This window comes from Mustelus asterias, chromosome 24, assembly GCF_964213995.1.
Source record: "Mustelus asterias chromosome 24, sMusAst1.hap1.1, whole genome shotgun sequence".
Classification (NCBI taxonomy): domain Eukaryota; kingdom Metazoa; phylum Chordata; class Chondrichthyes; order Carcharhiniformes; family Triakidae; genus Mustelus; species Mustelus asterias.
In genome coordinates, this window is record NC_135824.1 from 59,300,495 (window position 1) to 59,314,878 (window position 14,384).

Sequence of the window (14,384 nt, forward strand, 5' to 3'; positions counted from 1 at the left end):
TAGAAGCATGGAACTCTCTCACCAAGGGTTTCCTAAATCCCTTGCACCTTTGGCAGCTGCTTATTTAACTATTGAATTTCCATAGCGCTGACAATGTCCGAATGCTTCACAAGGCGAGGGAACTTTTATTAAAGTTGGGCACATAAAGTAGGAGAATTGGAAATGGACTGAATCACCACCAATGCTGGGAAGCCGACACTAAGAAACTTCATTGCTCAAGTCAGCACTTGTGTGGGCACACATATACACAGGTTAATGTGTTTGGCTTTGCACAGATGTGGTTTTCTCAATCGGTTAGTCACAACTTCATCTGTCATTAAGTGGGGCTGTATTGCGCAAGTGTGATTTGTATAAGATTTTCCTCCTCTTCCCTTCCTTGCTCACCTTTTGAGTTCCTTTTTCAATCTTGATGGATTTACTTGATTCTTTATTAATCCGGCATGGTGGCAGAGTGGTTAGCACTGCTGTTTGAGCGCCAGGGACCTGGGTTCGATTCCAGCCTATCTGTGTGGTGTTTGCATGCATGTTCTCCCCGTATCTGCGTGGGTTTCCTCCGGGTGTTCCGGTTTCCTCCTACGGTCCAAAGATGTGTGGGTTAGGTTGATTGGCCATGCTAAATTGCCCCTTGGTGTCCTAAGATGCGCAGGTTAGGTGGATTGGTGATGCTAAATTGCCTCTTGGTGTCCAAAGATGTGCAGGTTAGGTGGATTGGCCATGCCAAATTGTCCCTTGGTGTCCTAAGATGCACAGGTTAGGTGGATTGGAGATGCTAAATTGCCTCTTGGTGTCCAAAGATGTGCAGGTTAGGTGGATTGGCCATAGTAAATTGTTCCTTTGTGTCAGGGGGATTAGCAGGGTAAATGCATGGGGTTACGGGGATAGGGCCTGGGTGGGACTGTGGTCGGTGCAGGCTCGATGGACCGAATGGCCACCTCCTGCACTGTAGGGATTCTATGATCTTTTTCTGTCCCAGTTGATCAGACAATGACTGGGTGTTTGAGGGGAAAGCACTTGAAGCCATTTGCTTCACGCACCGAGACCACGCTGGTTGTCTTAATGTGAAGTAAAGGCAGGTTTCTGCAGAGGAATGGGGAGCTGACGGGAGCACAGTGAGAATTTAGACGAGGAGGGAAAAAAATGTGGTGCTTGCAGAGGGGCCTCACGGAATTGAGTGTCAGCCTGCAGCTATCTGTGCCTGGGACTGCCTGGTACCGAGCAGGCATTCCAGCAACTTAATTATCTGACTGCAGGTTTAAGATGTCTCCATCTCTCTTTATTAACCTTTTGCTGAGATTTAAATAGATTCATTTTTTAAAAAAAATTCTGGCTTTGGTAAATATCTCATTCTAATGATCTCAGTTTATGTAAATATCTTTCCAGATAGTTGTCATTGTAGAATACTGTATAGTAGCGAATGTGCAGTTACATCAGTCTTCCATTGCGTGAAACGTTGTTTTAATCCAGCCAGTTGTACTAAGCAAAATGGATTATTTGGAATTAGATCTCCACACAAATTTAAATCGATTCCTCTCATCAAGATAGTCACAAGTAATTGCACTGATCTGCAGAGTTTCCCCCCTAGAAATGCTTTAAAGATTTCTGCGTTAATGAGTGATGCGTTGCACTTGTTTAACTTGGGTTGGTTTAATTAGCACAGGAATTGCAAATGGCTTCCTTTCCAATCGCGTTCATTTTGCCATGGGCCGTCTTTTAAGAGCAGAAAGCAGCTGAGGGTGACAAAAGCTGACGCACAGCTTTGCGTTTCACATGCAGTGAAAGCAAATGGGCAGATCTTCCAGGGGATGTGCTGACGGTGGGTCTCTCCTTGTTCCAGTCTCTGCCTCTGCATCTGAGGGAGGATAGGGGAAAGTTGTAACTGAGCGAATTGGGTGATTAGATAGTGTGGCCGTACAACCTTTCGTGATCATTACTCTGATATTTCCATAAGACATAAGAGCAGAATTAGGCCACTCAGCCCATCGAGTCTGCTCCGTCATTCAATCATGGCTGATATTTTTCTCATCCCCATTCTCCTGCCTTTTCCCCATAACTCCTGATCCCCTTATTAATCAAGAACCTATCTATCTCTGTCTTAAAGACACTCAATGACCCGGCCTCCACAGCCTTCTGTGGCAAAGAGTTCCACAGATTCACCATAGAACCATAGAGAATTACAGCTCAGAAACAGGCCTTTTGGCCCTGCTTGTCTGTGCTGAACCATTTTTTGCCTAGTCCCACTGACCTGCACTTGGACCATATCCCTCCACACCCCTCTCATCCATGAACCCGTCCAAGTTTTTCTTAAATGTTAAAAGTGACCCCGCATTTACCACTTTATCCGGCAGCTCATTCCACACTCCCACCACTCTCTGCGTGAAGAAGCCCTCCCTAATATTCCCTTTAAACTTTTCTCCCTTCACCCTGAACCCATGCCCTCTGGTCTTTTTCTCCCCTAGCCTCAGCGCAAAAAGCCTGCTTGCATTCACTCTATCTATACCCATCAAAATCTTATACACCTCTATCAAATCTCTCCTCAATCTTCTACGCTCCAGGGAATAAAGTCCCAACCTATTCAATCTCTCTCTCTAACTCAGCTTCTCAAGTCCCGGCAACATCCTTGTGAACCTTCTCTGCACTCTTTCAACCTTATTTACATCCTTCCTGTAACTAGGTGACCAAAACTGTACACAATACTCCAAATTCGGCCTCACCAATGCCTTATATAACCTTACCATAACACTCCAACTTTTATACTCGATACTCCGATTTATAAAGGCCAGTGTACCAAAGGCACTCTTTCCGACCCTATCCACCTGTGACGTCACTTTTAGGGAATTCTGTACCTGTATTCCCAGATCCCTCTGTTCAACTGCACTCTTCAGAGTCCTACCATTTACCCTGTACGTTCTACTTTGGTTTGTCCTTCCAATGTGCAATATCTCACACTTGTCTGCGTTAAATTCCATTTGCCATTTTTCAGCCCATTTTTCTAGTTGGTCCAAATCCCTCTGCAAGCTTTGAAAACCTTCCTCACTGTCCACTACAGCTCCAATCTTTGTATCATCAGCAAACTTGCTGATCCAATTGACCACATTATCATCCAGATCATTGATATAGATGACAAACAACAATGGACCCAACACCGATCCCTGCGGCACGCCACTAGTCACAGGCCTCCACTCAGAGAAGCAATCCTCCACAACCACTCTCTGGCTTCTTCCATTGAGCCAGTGTCGAATCCAATTGCTCAAATCCAATCTACTGCAATGCTGTTCAAATAAATATAATACTCATTCATTAACCAAAAAAATATATAATAATAGAATTCAGTCACCCTAAAAAAAAAATACAACCAGGTTTTGCAGCTTTCAGAAACTTTTGGATTCCCCTTTGATTCCTCTGTCTACAAGTTCTTTTTGATTTGGTACCTTTCACTCATTAGATGGTGCGTTCTCTTAAGAGATATCTGAAGCTGGCACAGTTGAGAGCTGCTCTCTCCCTCTCGAGGCTTGAGAGGTGGCAGTTCTTCTGTTGCTCTCCAGTTTTCTCCCCCGCACTCTTATACCTGTGATGACCTATCAATTTTCCTACCATAGGAAAAGTCTGATGTTGTCAACACCATTAATTCAAATTTTATAGGTTCCTGGTAGCTGAGTGCCTGCTTTAAATTGATTGATTATTTAAAAAAAAACAGGTTGTCTTATCAAGACTATCGCTTGACTTTTTGATACGAATGTTTCAGTCTGGGACTCTGGATGTAGAAACCATAGAAAATTACAGCTCAGAAACAGGCCTTTTGGCCCTTCTTGTCTGTGCCGAACCATTTTTTGCCTAGTCCCACTGACCTGCACTTGGACCATATCCCTCCACGCCCTTCTCATCCATGAACCCATCCAAGTTTTTCTTAAATGTTAAAAGTGCATTTACCACTTTATCCGGCAGCTCATTCCACACTCCCGCCACTCTCTGCGTGAAGAAGCCCGCCCTAATATTCCCTTTAAACTTTTCTCCTATGTACTTTGCATTTTAAACCTCCAAGTACTGAAACAAAACGCTAGCTTTTAAAGGGACCATGCAATGTTTTTTTTCCCCTTGCATTTTTACATTAATATTTGCATATTTACCAACATCAAATTCAAATTCAACTTTGCAAACTCAATTTCGCAACAATGGGGAAAGGTTATTCTCTCCGCCCCCCCCCCCCCCCCCCCCCTCCCCAACACTAAGTTTCTGGTATAAACACCGAGTGAATAAAATATGCAGTACAACAGGATTTTCATTTGGAGTTTTAAAGCGTTCACAGTTTTGAGCGGTTATGGGTGTGACTGGATTATTACAAATTCACATTTTTGTTTTATCCCCCTTGAATATTTAAAAACATTTCTGTTTTTATGTAGTCCCCCCCCCCCCGTGATTCCACTATTAAATCCTCTCATCTATTTTTGACTTGTTCTCTAACTTGCCTCCTCTTTTTAAGTTAGGAGTAGGAGCCAGAAAGGGTGCTGGTGGGAGCTTGGAGTTGAGCAGCTGGTGTGAGCGTGAAGCAGGCAGGATGTGTCATTGCTGGTAGGTGTCGGCCTATAAGTTGACCTTTGAAGAGTGGGAAAAATTCACCCAAAAATGGGTTGACTTATATAGAATCATAGAATCCTACAGTGCAGAAGGGGGCCATTCTTTGATTTGATTTATTTGATTTGATTTGAATTATTGCCACATGTATCGGGATACAGTGAAAAGTATTGTTTCTTGCGCGCTATACAGACAAAGCATACCGTTCATAGAGAAGGAAAGGAGAGAGTGCAGAATGTAGTGTTACAGTCATAGCTAGGGTGTAGAGAAAGATCAACTTAATGCAAGAAGGGCCATTCAAGAATCTGATGGCAGCAGGGAAGAAGCTGTTCTTGAGTCGGTTGGTACGTGACCTCAGACTTTTGTATCTTTTCCCGACAGAAGAAGGTGGAAGAGAGAATGTCCGGGGTGCGTGGGGTCCTTGATTATGCTGGCTGCTTTTCCGAGGCAGCGGGAAGTGTAGACAGAGTCAATGGATGGGAGGCTGGTTTGCGTGATGGACTGGGCTACGTTTGCGACCTTTTCGGCCCATTGAGTCTGCACTGATCACAATCCCACTCGGGGCCCTATTCTTGCAATTCCATGCATTTACCCAAGTCCCCCTGACACTAAGGGGCAATTTAGCATGGCCAATCAACCTAACCCACACATCTTTGGAGTGTGGGAGGAAACCGGAGCACCCGGAGGAAACCTACGCAGACACGGGGGAGAACGTGCAGATTCCACACAGTCACCCAAGCCGGGAATCGAACCTGGGCCCCTGGCACTGTGAGGTAGCAGTGCTAACCACTGTGCCAAGTACAAAGGTGAAGTAGTCACCATCTTTGTCTTTCACCACATGGGACTGCAGAGTAACTACAATTTGGCTCACTGCCTAGATTGCATGCTGAATAAAACATTGTGCTCCTGCCCATCGCCCCCGCATCACAGCAAACGAGTAGGCCCCATGAGATGCATGCAGTTGTACTTCCAATTATGCGACCACATAAACATCTTTGCAAGACATCCCATGTCACCGACTTGATCCCTTGCACCCAGCTATAAGGTACCAAGAACAAAGAAAAGTACAGCATAGGAACAGGTCCTTTGACCCGCCAAGCTCGTGGCAATCATGATGCCCTAACTAATGCGCGGTCTGTATCCCTCTATTCCCTCCCTATTCATGTACCCATACAGATGCCTCTTAAATGTTGCTAATGTGTCTGCTTCCACCACCTCCTCTGGCAGCGCGTTCCAGCACCTACCATTCCCTGTGTGAAAACCTTCCCCCGCACATCTCCCTTAAACTTTCTCCCCTCTCACCTTGAACCTGTGCCCCTTTGTAATTGACCGCTTGTAAGTAGAACAGCCGTTTGTGGATGGGAAATGGAGTCTGGCTACTGATGCGAGTGTAGCAGGTCATAGCTGGAAGGGAGGGGTCGATTTATATGCCGAGTATTTAAAAAGAATGGGGTTGTCTTGTATGCCGGGTTGACTTGTACACTGTGATCTATGGTAATGTCACTCAGCCTTTTACTTGCTCTGAATTGTCAGAATGGCATCAGGACTGTAGAAACTGAGGGTCGGCACAGTGGTTAGCACCGCTGCCTCTCAGCGCCAGGGACCTGGGTTCGATTCCCGGCCTTGGGTCACTGTCTGTGTGGAGTCTGCACGTTCTCCCTGTGTCTGCGTGGGTTTCCTCCGGGTGCTCCGGTTTCCTCCCACACCCCAAAGATGTGTGGGTTAGATTAATTGGCCGTACTAAATTGCCCCTTGGCGTCAGGGGGATTAGCTAGGTAAATATGTGGGGTTACGGGAATAGGGCCTGGATGGGATTGTGGTCTTGTGGCCTTGCAGACTTGATGGGCCAAATGGCTTCCTTCTGCACTGTAGGGATTCTATGTACCTGAACAGGCGCCCGAGTGTGGCGACTAGGGAATTTTCATAGTAACTTCATTGCAGTGTTAATGTAAGCCTTACTTGTGACATTAATAAATACATTTCTTTTTTTTTTTGCAACTAAATATTTGGCCCTAATTCACTGTTATGTTCCCTTTCCCCCCCCCCCCCTCTCTTCTCTGCTGTAACCAGTGACTACCAGTGCCACACAGTTCCCTTGTTTTTCACCAGGTTGACCATTTTGTTTTGTGTCTGAGCTGGAGCAGTGAGTGCCGGTGAGCTGCCCACGCCCGAACCTGCCTGTCCTCACCCACGCCTTTTGTCTGTGCACCGTGTGAATCTGCTGCAGAGTAACTACAATTTGGCTCACTGCCCAGATTGCATGCTGAATAAAACATTGTGCTACTGCCGATAGCCCCCGCATCACAGCAAACGAGTAGGCCCCATGAGGTGCATGCAGTTGTACTTCCAATTATGCGACCACATTGTGAATTGCATGTATTTTTATGTCAACAGAAAGGCTTGCCTGTAATATACAGGGGGGCGGGGGGTGTGTAGCTACTCTCTATAATTGACACCGCTGGCTTATAGTGATTGAATTGGCCAAATTCCATTTTTATTGCGTGAGATTCAAAATGTTTTTACTGGTCTTTCGGGTATTGCGTTCCGCAATTCTTGTCTTTTACAGTGTAGGCATCTTTCATCACAACATGGACTTGTATTTCCTAAAATGCAATAAAAATGACTGGGATTTGGCGAAATCCTCAAATCAAGTTTCTGCTTCCTGTGCAGCTGTGACTTGCAGGAAGTGTCTGCCTTAATCTGAGGCGTGCTCGGAGACGATGTTTACACGCAGAGAAGATTCTCATCAGGGTTTCAGTGTCATGGTTTTGTGATCCATTAATTTCTCTCCCCTCTAAGACAAAGCTGTCGACGTTGGGTGTTGTGGGGTGGAGGGAGTCGACTGAAAACGCCAAAGCTCAGATTAGTAAATTTTAGCGAGGTGAAGGTATTGGGATACAGACCTGTCGTGATCAAATTGGATGGTGAGATAGGCTAGAGGGGCTGAATGGTCCCCTCCTGTTTCCAAGTTCCTCCTTGGGTGACACACTGGTTAGCACTGCTGCCTCACAGCACCAGGGACCCGGGTTCGATTCCGGCCTCGGGTCACTGTCTGTGTGGAGTCTGCACGCTCTCCCTGTGTCTGCGTGGGTTTCCTCCCACATGCCAAAGATCATAGAATCCCCCAGTGCCAAAGGAGGCCATTGGGCCATCGAGTCTGCCCTGCCAACAATCCCACCCAGGCCCTATCCCCATTACCTCACATATGTACCCCACTAATTCCTCTAACCTACACTCCTGGAACACTAAGGAGCAATTTACCATGGCCAATGCACCTAACCCGCACACCTTTGGACTGTGGCAGGAAACTGAATGTGCGGGTTAGGTTGATTGGACATGCTAAATTGCCCCTTAGTGTCAGGGGAACTAGCTAGGGTAAATACACGGGGTTATAGGGATAGGGCCTGGGTGGGATTGTGGTTGGTGCAGATTTGATGGGCCGAATGGCCTCCTTCAGCACTGTGGGGATTCTATTATTATATTTATGGATAGATGTTCCCCATCCGCCGTTTGTATGAAAGTATATTAAAAACCAGCTTTCCTCTGTAAATGCACCATCTTAGACCCAGACAAGCCGACATGCTAGGAATATTAACCTGAGCATTACCTGCGTTTAATTTATTTTTTATTCATTTATGGGATGTGGGTGCCACTGGCTGGGTCCAGCATTTATTGCCCATCCCTAATTGCCCTTGAGAAGGTGGTGGTGAGTTGCCTTTTTGAACCGCTGCAGTCCAGATGGTGTAGGTACACCCATAGTGCTGTTAGGGAGGAGAGCTCCAGGATTTTGACCCAGTGACTACGAAGGAATGATTGATATATTTCCAAATCGGGACGTGGTGGGGAACTTGCCGGTGGTGGTGTTCCCACGTGTCTGCTGCCCTTGTCCTTCTAGATGGCAGTTGTCGTGGTTTTGGCAGGTGATCGAAACATTGCTGTGAATCTGCAGAGCAGGAAAGTTTTTAATTAGAAAGGAATTACAACACTCTTTATCTCGTTTCCGCCCTCATCCCACATTAAGTAGTCTCACAACACCAGGTTAACGTCCAACAGGTTTATTTGGCAGCACGAGCTTTCAGAGCGCCGCTCCTTCATCAGGTGAGTCACTACTCACCTTGTGCTACCAAATAAGCCGTTGGACTTTAAGCTGGTGTTGTGAGACTTCTTACTGTGCCCACCCCAGTCCAACGCCGGCATCTCCACATCATGGCTCATCCCACATGCCACTCTCTTGCCATCTTCTCCTTTCAGCGCATAAACCTCCCTGACCTATCCTGAAATGTCGACGTTATTTCAGTCACTAAATCCAACGCAGTCTCCAACCACTTTGCATCAGTGGACAACAGGTTGTACTGGGAAATTAACACTTGCCATGCGTCACCAGTATAATAGGAATTACTTTGCAAGCCGCGTGCTTGAAATTATTTAATGCACCCGTCAGTACTTTTTAACATTGGCATGAGAATTTACATAATATTTACAGCACAGAAATGGACCATTCAGCTCAGCTGCTTTACGCCAGTGTTTGTCAGATGAGCATCATCTCACCTGACTTCATTGAACCCAATAACATATTGTTCCAATTCTTTCCCACTTGTACATATCTCGCTTCCACTTAAAACATACCTATCTAGTTGTCTCAGCTACTAGCTTGTGGTGGCGAGTTCCACATTCTCACCACCCTCTGGGTGAAGAAGTTCACCTGAAGTTCTTGTTGGGTTTATTTATCTTGTATGGGGGTGGCACAGTGGTTAGCACTGCTGCCTCACAGCGCCAGGGACCCGGGTTCGATTCCCGGCTTGGCTCACTGTCTGTGCGGAGTCTGTACGTTCTCCCCGTGTCTGCGTGGGTTTCCTCCGGGTGCTCCGGTTTCCTCCCACAGTCCGAAAGACGTGCGGGTTAGGGTGCATTGGCCGTGCTAAATTCTCCCTCGGTGTACCCGAACAGGCGCCGGAGCGTGGGGCGACTAGGGGGATTTTCACAGTAACTTCATTGCAGTGTTAATGTAAGCCTACTTGTGACACTAATAAATAAACTAACTTGATTTCTATGTATGACCCCTAGTTGTGGTCTCCTTCACGAGCAGAAATATCTCTCTCTACCCTTCTGCGGAGTAGCGACCCGAGGTTACAAATGGCAAATGATGCTCGGTCAATGCGATGAATAAAACTGAGCGACTTCTGTTAGCCAAGGTATGAGGCAAAGCTAATATAGAGTTCAGTCGCAGATCAGCATTGATGTCATTTAAGGGCAGAACAGGTTTGAGGAGCTGAATGGCCTCCTTTTGTTCCTAGCTTAGATCTTTATCAGCTCACCCTTCAGTTATTTCTTTTCTCGAACAAAGAACTCCAGCTTTTTCAAGCTTACTTAGAATGTATAACCTCTCCGTTGTGGAATCAGTGCAATAAATCTTCTTTGCACTTTTTTTTTGTGAGAATGGGGACCAGGATTGTGCACAGCTCTCCCAATTAGCAGGCCTAATTGAAAGTTTTCTGCACTACTTTGATGCAAGCTCATTAATCGGCTGTTACGCTGAATTGTTTTGATATTCATTGAGGATTCCCGGCACATTTGTGAAATGAGCCCGTTTTCCTGCAGAGGAACAGGGAAAGTAACCACAGCTTGACCGTGCCAGCAGCAGTTTCAGAGGGTATTATTAATGGGCTGACTGCTGTAAACTGCCGCAGCTTGCACCTGTCTGGAAAAGCCAGCTGGATGACCCCCCCCCTTCCCTGCTTAGTAAACCCCGCAGGGATGTCAGCACCTGAATCACAGAATCCTACAGTGCAGAAGGAGGCCATTCGGCCCATCAAGTCTGCACTGACCACAATCCCACCCAGGCCCTATCCCCACAACCCCATTCATTTACCAGCCAGCAACAGTGAAGCAGGCCGTCTCTAGGGATGACGTATGGTCAGCGAGGCAGAGTAGGAGCGCAGCTAGAGACAAGAGCACGAGAGTAAACATTGGAAGATGTATTTGAGGAGGATGAAAAGATCAAGAATGAAAGATGAATTTGAGCTATGGTCTTATTCACACAAGGATGTTATTTATAACATTACCAGCGCAGTGCCATTGGTTCCTCGTGTTTTGCACCCACATCCTCACAAAAATTCTTAACCACACCTTGAATGGCCATAACAAAACCCAGTTAGCTTAAACATATCCAGATAAGTTTTATTTTAAAATCCAAATTTATTTAAAAAAAGGCTGCTGCATGTATAACTTCTAAGTTTCAACTTCAACACATACAGCAGTCTACCGACTCAGGAAACCTGCCATGATTTATCCATAAAGTTTATTTATTAGTGTCACAAGTAGGCTCACATTAACACTGCAATGAAGTTACTGTGAAAATCCCCTCGTCCGGCACCTGTTCGGGTACACTGAGGGAGAATTTAGCACGGCCAATGCACCCTAACCAGCACGTCTTTCGGACTGTGGGAGGAAACCGGAGCACCCGGAGGAAACCCACGCAGACACGGAGAGAAACGTGCAGACTCCACACAGACAGTGACCCAAGCCGGGAATCGAGCCCAGGTCCCTGGCGCTGCGAGGCAGCAGTGCTAACTACCATGCCGCCCTAACTTAGCAAGCCTCTCCTTAACTTAGCAAGCCCCTCCTTGCACTCTCTGACCAGCCCTTCCACATCCAGTAAGGGAATCGTGGGCTATAGGGATAAAGCAGGAAAGCAGAGTTGACGATTATCACCTCCGATCAATCATGATCTAATTGAATGGTGGACTGGCCTTGATGGGCTGAAGGACCTGCTTCTGCTCCTCTGCCTTGTGGTCACCCGGCAGACGTTGATGTAATGTGTGACGGGGTCACGGTGTGGGTGGGGTGGTGGGGGGTGTTGGCAGCAACGGTTAGTAAACCGAGAGCAGCTGAAATGCTGTGAAGCTTTTCTCAAAAAGAGCAAAAAAACCCCAGAACAGCCATTATTTAGTTGAGCGGAACTAACAGCATTCACAATGTGTGTAGGATAGAATAGAATAGAATCGCTACAGTGCAGGAGGAGGCCATTCGGCCCATCGAGTCAGCACCAACCACAATCCCACCCAAGCCCTATCCCCATAACCCGACATATTTGCCCTGACACTAGCATCAATTTTGCATGGCCAATCCACCTAACTTGAACATCTTTGGAGTGTGGGAGGAAATCGGAGCACCCGGGGGAAACCCACGCAGACACGGGGAGAACGTGCAGACTCCGCACAGACAGTGACCCAAGCCGGGAATCGAACCCGGGTCCCTGGCGCTGCGAGGCAGCAGTGCTAACCACTGTGCCACTGTTAGCCCTTAAATGCAATTTAAAATCTCTTTCAAATGCTCCTCAATAGGGGGCTGAATCCACGCGCTAGATGTTTTTGCGGAGTGTTGAGTTCGAAGGAGGCTGCAGTGATCGCAGGCCTTGGTGGCTATTTGCGATCCTGGGAAAGTTAGAGTCATAGAGATTTACAGCATGGAAACAGGCCCTTCGGCCCAACTTGTCCATACCGCCCTTTTTCTTTAAACCCTTAAGCTAAATCCAATTGCCCACATTTGGCCCATATCCCTCTATACCCATCTTACCCATGTAACTGTCTAAATGCTTTTTAAAAGACAAAATTGTACCCGCCTCTACTACTGCCTCTGGCAGCTCGTTCCAGACGCTCACCACCCTCTGTGTGAAAAAATTGCCCTTCTGGACCCTTTTGTATCTCTCCCCTCTCACCTTAAACCTATGCCCTCTAGTTTTAGACTCCCCTACCTTTGGGAAAAGATATTGACTCGCTGTTAGTTCGTTAGAAGTTCCTGCAACTGCGCAGAACAGTGAAATTCACTGGCGTTATATTGCCAGGCTCTGGCAGTGCCAAGCACACTGAGCTGCAGCTGGCACTGATGCTTAATTATCAACTTAAACATGCTTAATGATAACACCATTTGCACTGAACTGCATAGCATCGTGTTTGCAGCCAGAATCATACTCTGAGAACTCTGTACAATGATAGTGATGGCGCACACACAATCCAGAGCCCCCTAAAAATGAATTAACAAGGATCATGAATGAGGTAAACACCCCAATCTAACGTGAACAAAGGCATTTTTTTTTTACATTGTCATTAAAGGTCCGAGGAGTAACAATATTCTGGTCGCCGCACCACCAGAAGGACGTGGAGGCTTCAGAGAGAGTGCAGAGGAGGTTTACCAGGATGTTGCCTGGTATGGAAGAGCTTAGTTGTGAGGAGAGATTGGGTAGACTGGGGTTGTTCTCATTGGAAAGACGGAGGATGGGGGGTGACCTAATAGAGGTGTATAAAATTATGAAAGGCATAGATAGGGTGAACGGTGGGAAGCTTTTTCCCAGATCGGTGGTGACGTTCACGAGGGGTCATAGGTTCAAGGTGAAGTGGGGGGGGAGGTTTAACACGGATATCAGAAGGACATATTTTACACAGAGTGGTGGGGGCCTGGAATGCGCTGCCGGGCAAGGTGGTGGAGGCGGACACACTGGGAACGTTTAAGACTTATCTAGATAGCCACATGAACGGAGTGGGAATGGAGGGATACAAAAGAATGGTCTAGTTTGGATCAGGGAGCGGCACGGGCTTGGAGGGCCGAAGGGCCTGTTCCTGTGCTGTTTTGTTCTTTGTTCTATTTGAACAGAGACCGAAAATCCACTGCTCTCTCCTCCCTCCCCCGCGTCCTCCATTTATCTTTCCCTTCTGCCACCACTCCAGCCGCATTCCCCTGGCAGCCTGGAGACCTGTGTTGTAGCTCATGAGAACGGGAAGGAACCTGCCTTCCGTGTTTAGTTCTGAGCGGAACCTCGATGACAGGGTGACGGGAGCAGAATCCACTGGCGTTGTTTCCCAGATGTATTACGTCTGTTGCCTGGACAGTTTTATCACTGACTTTCCCACATTGGAATTTTGAGAGAAGTGTCTGTGACCATGGCATGTCGACAGCCCTTGTAACCGCTTTAGCGATTCAATCTACCCTCGATTTTCCTTCCTCTTGTGAGCACATTTACACACACATCATGCAGATGCAGTTGGTAAACCTGAGTGGGCATAAGAAGCTTGTATAAAATCACCCTTGTCTAAACAGATACTCTTTTATCTTCTGTAATACCCCAGTAATAATTCTCTCCTTACTTTTAGCTGAAGGCAATTCTCCCACGCACTCTGTATTCACACTTAATTCTGTTCCCTGTTGGCCTGAATTTGATTTCCTCTCTCTCTCTCTCTCTCTCTCTCCCTCCCCCTCTTTCTCTCTCTCTCTCCCTCCCCCTCTTTCTCTCTCTCTTTCTCTCTTCCTCCCCTCTCTCTCTCCCTCCCTCTCTCTCTCTCTCCTCCTCCCCCTCCCCCCCTCTTCTCTCCCTCCCCCCCCTCTCTCCCTCCCCCCTCTCCCCCCTCTCTCCCTCCCCCCCCCCCTCTCCTCTCCCTCCCCCCCCTCTCTCCCTCCCCCCCCTCTCTCCCTCCCCCTCCCTCTCTCCCTCCCCCCTCTCTCCCCCCCTCTCTCTCCCTCCCCCCTCTCTCCTCCTCCTCTCTCTCCCTCCCCCCTCTCTCTCCCTCCCCCCCCCTCTCTCTCCCTCCCCCCTCTCTCTCTCTCTCCCTCCCCCCCTCTCTCTCTCTCTCCCTCCCCCCCTCTCTCTCTCTCTCCCCCCCCTCTCTCTCTCTCTCCCTCCCCCCCTCTCTCTCTCTCTCCCTCCCCCCCCCCTCTCTCTCTCTCCCTCCCCCCCTCTCTCTTCTCTCCCTCCCCCCCCTCTCTCTCTCTCCCTCCCCCCCTCTCTCTCTCTCTCCCTCCCCCCCCTCTCTCTCTCTCCCTCC

The 14,384-nt window shown here is 47.6% G+C and overlaps 1 protein-coding gene across 1 annotated transcript in view; it reads left to right on the top strand.

Moving 5' to 3' along the window:
* The window catches only part of LOC144511117 (serine/threonine-protein kinase PAK 4-like), a 142,676-nt gene that overhangs the window by 96,357 nt on the left and 31,935 nt on the right, over nt 1-14,384 (top strand). The window contains exon 4 of the mRNA XM_078241093.1: nt 4,478-4,566. Coding sequence (XP_078097219.1) covers nt 4,478-4,566 — 89 coding nt within the window. The remainder of the gene's footprint in view (nt 1-4,477; nt 4,567-14,384) is intronic.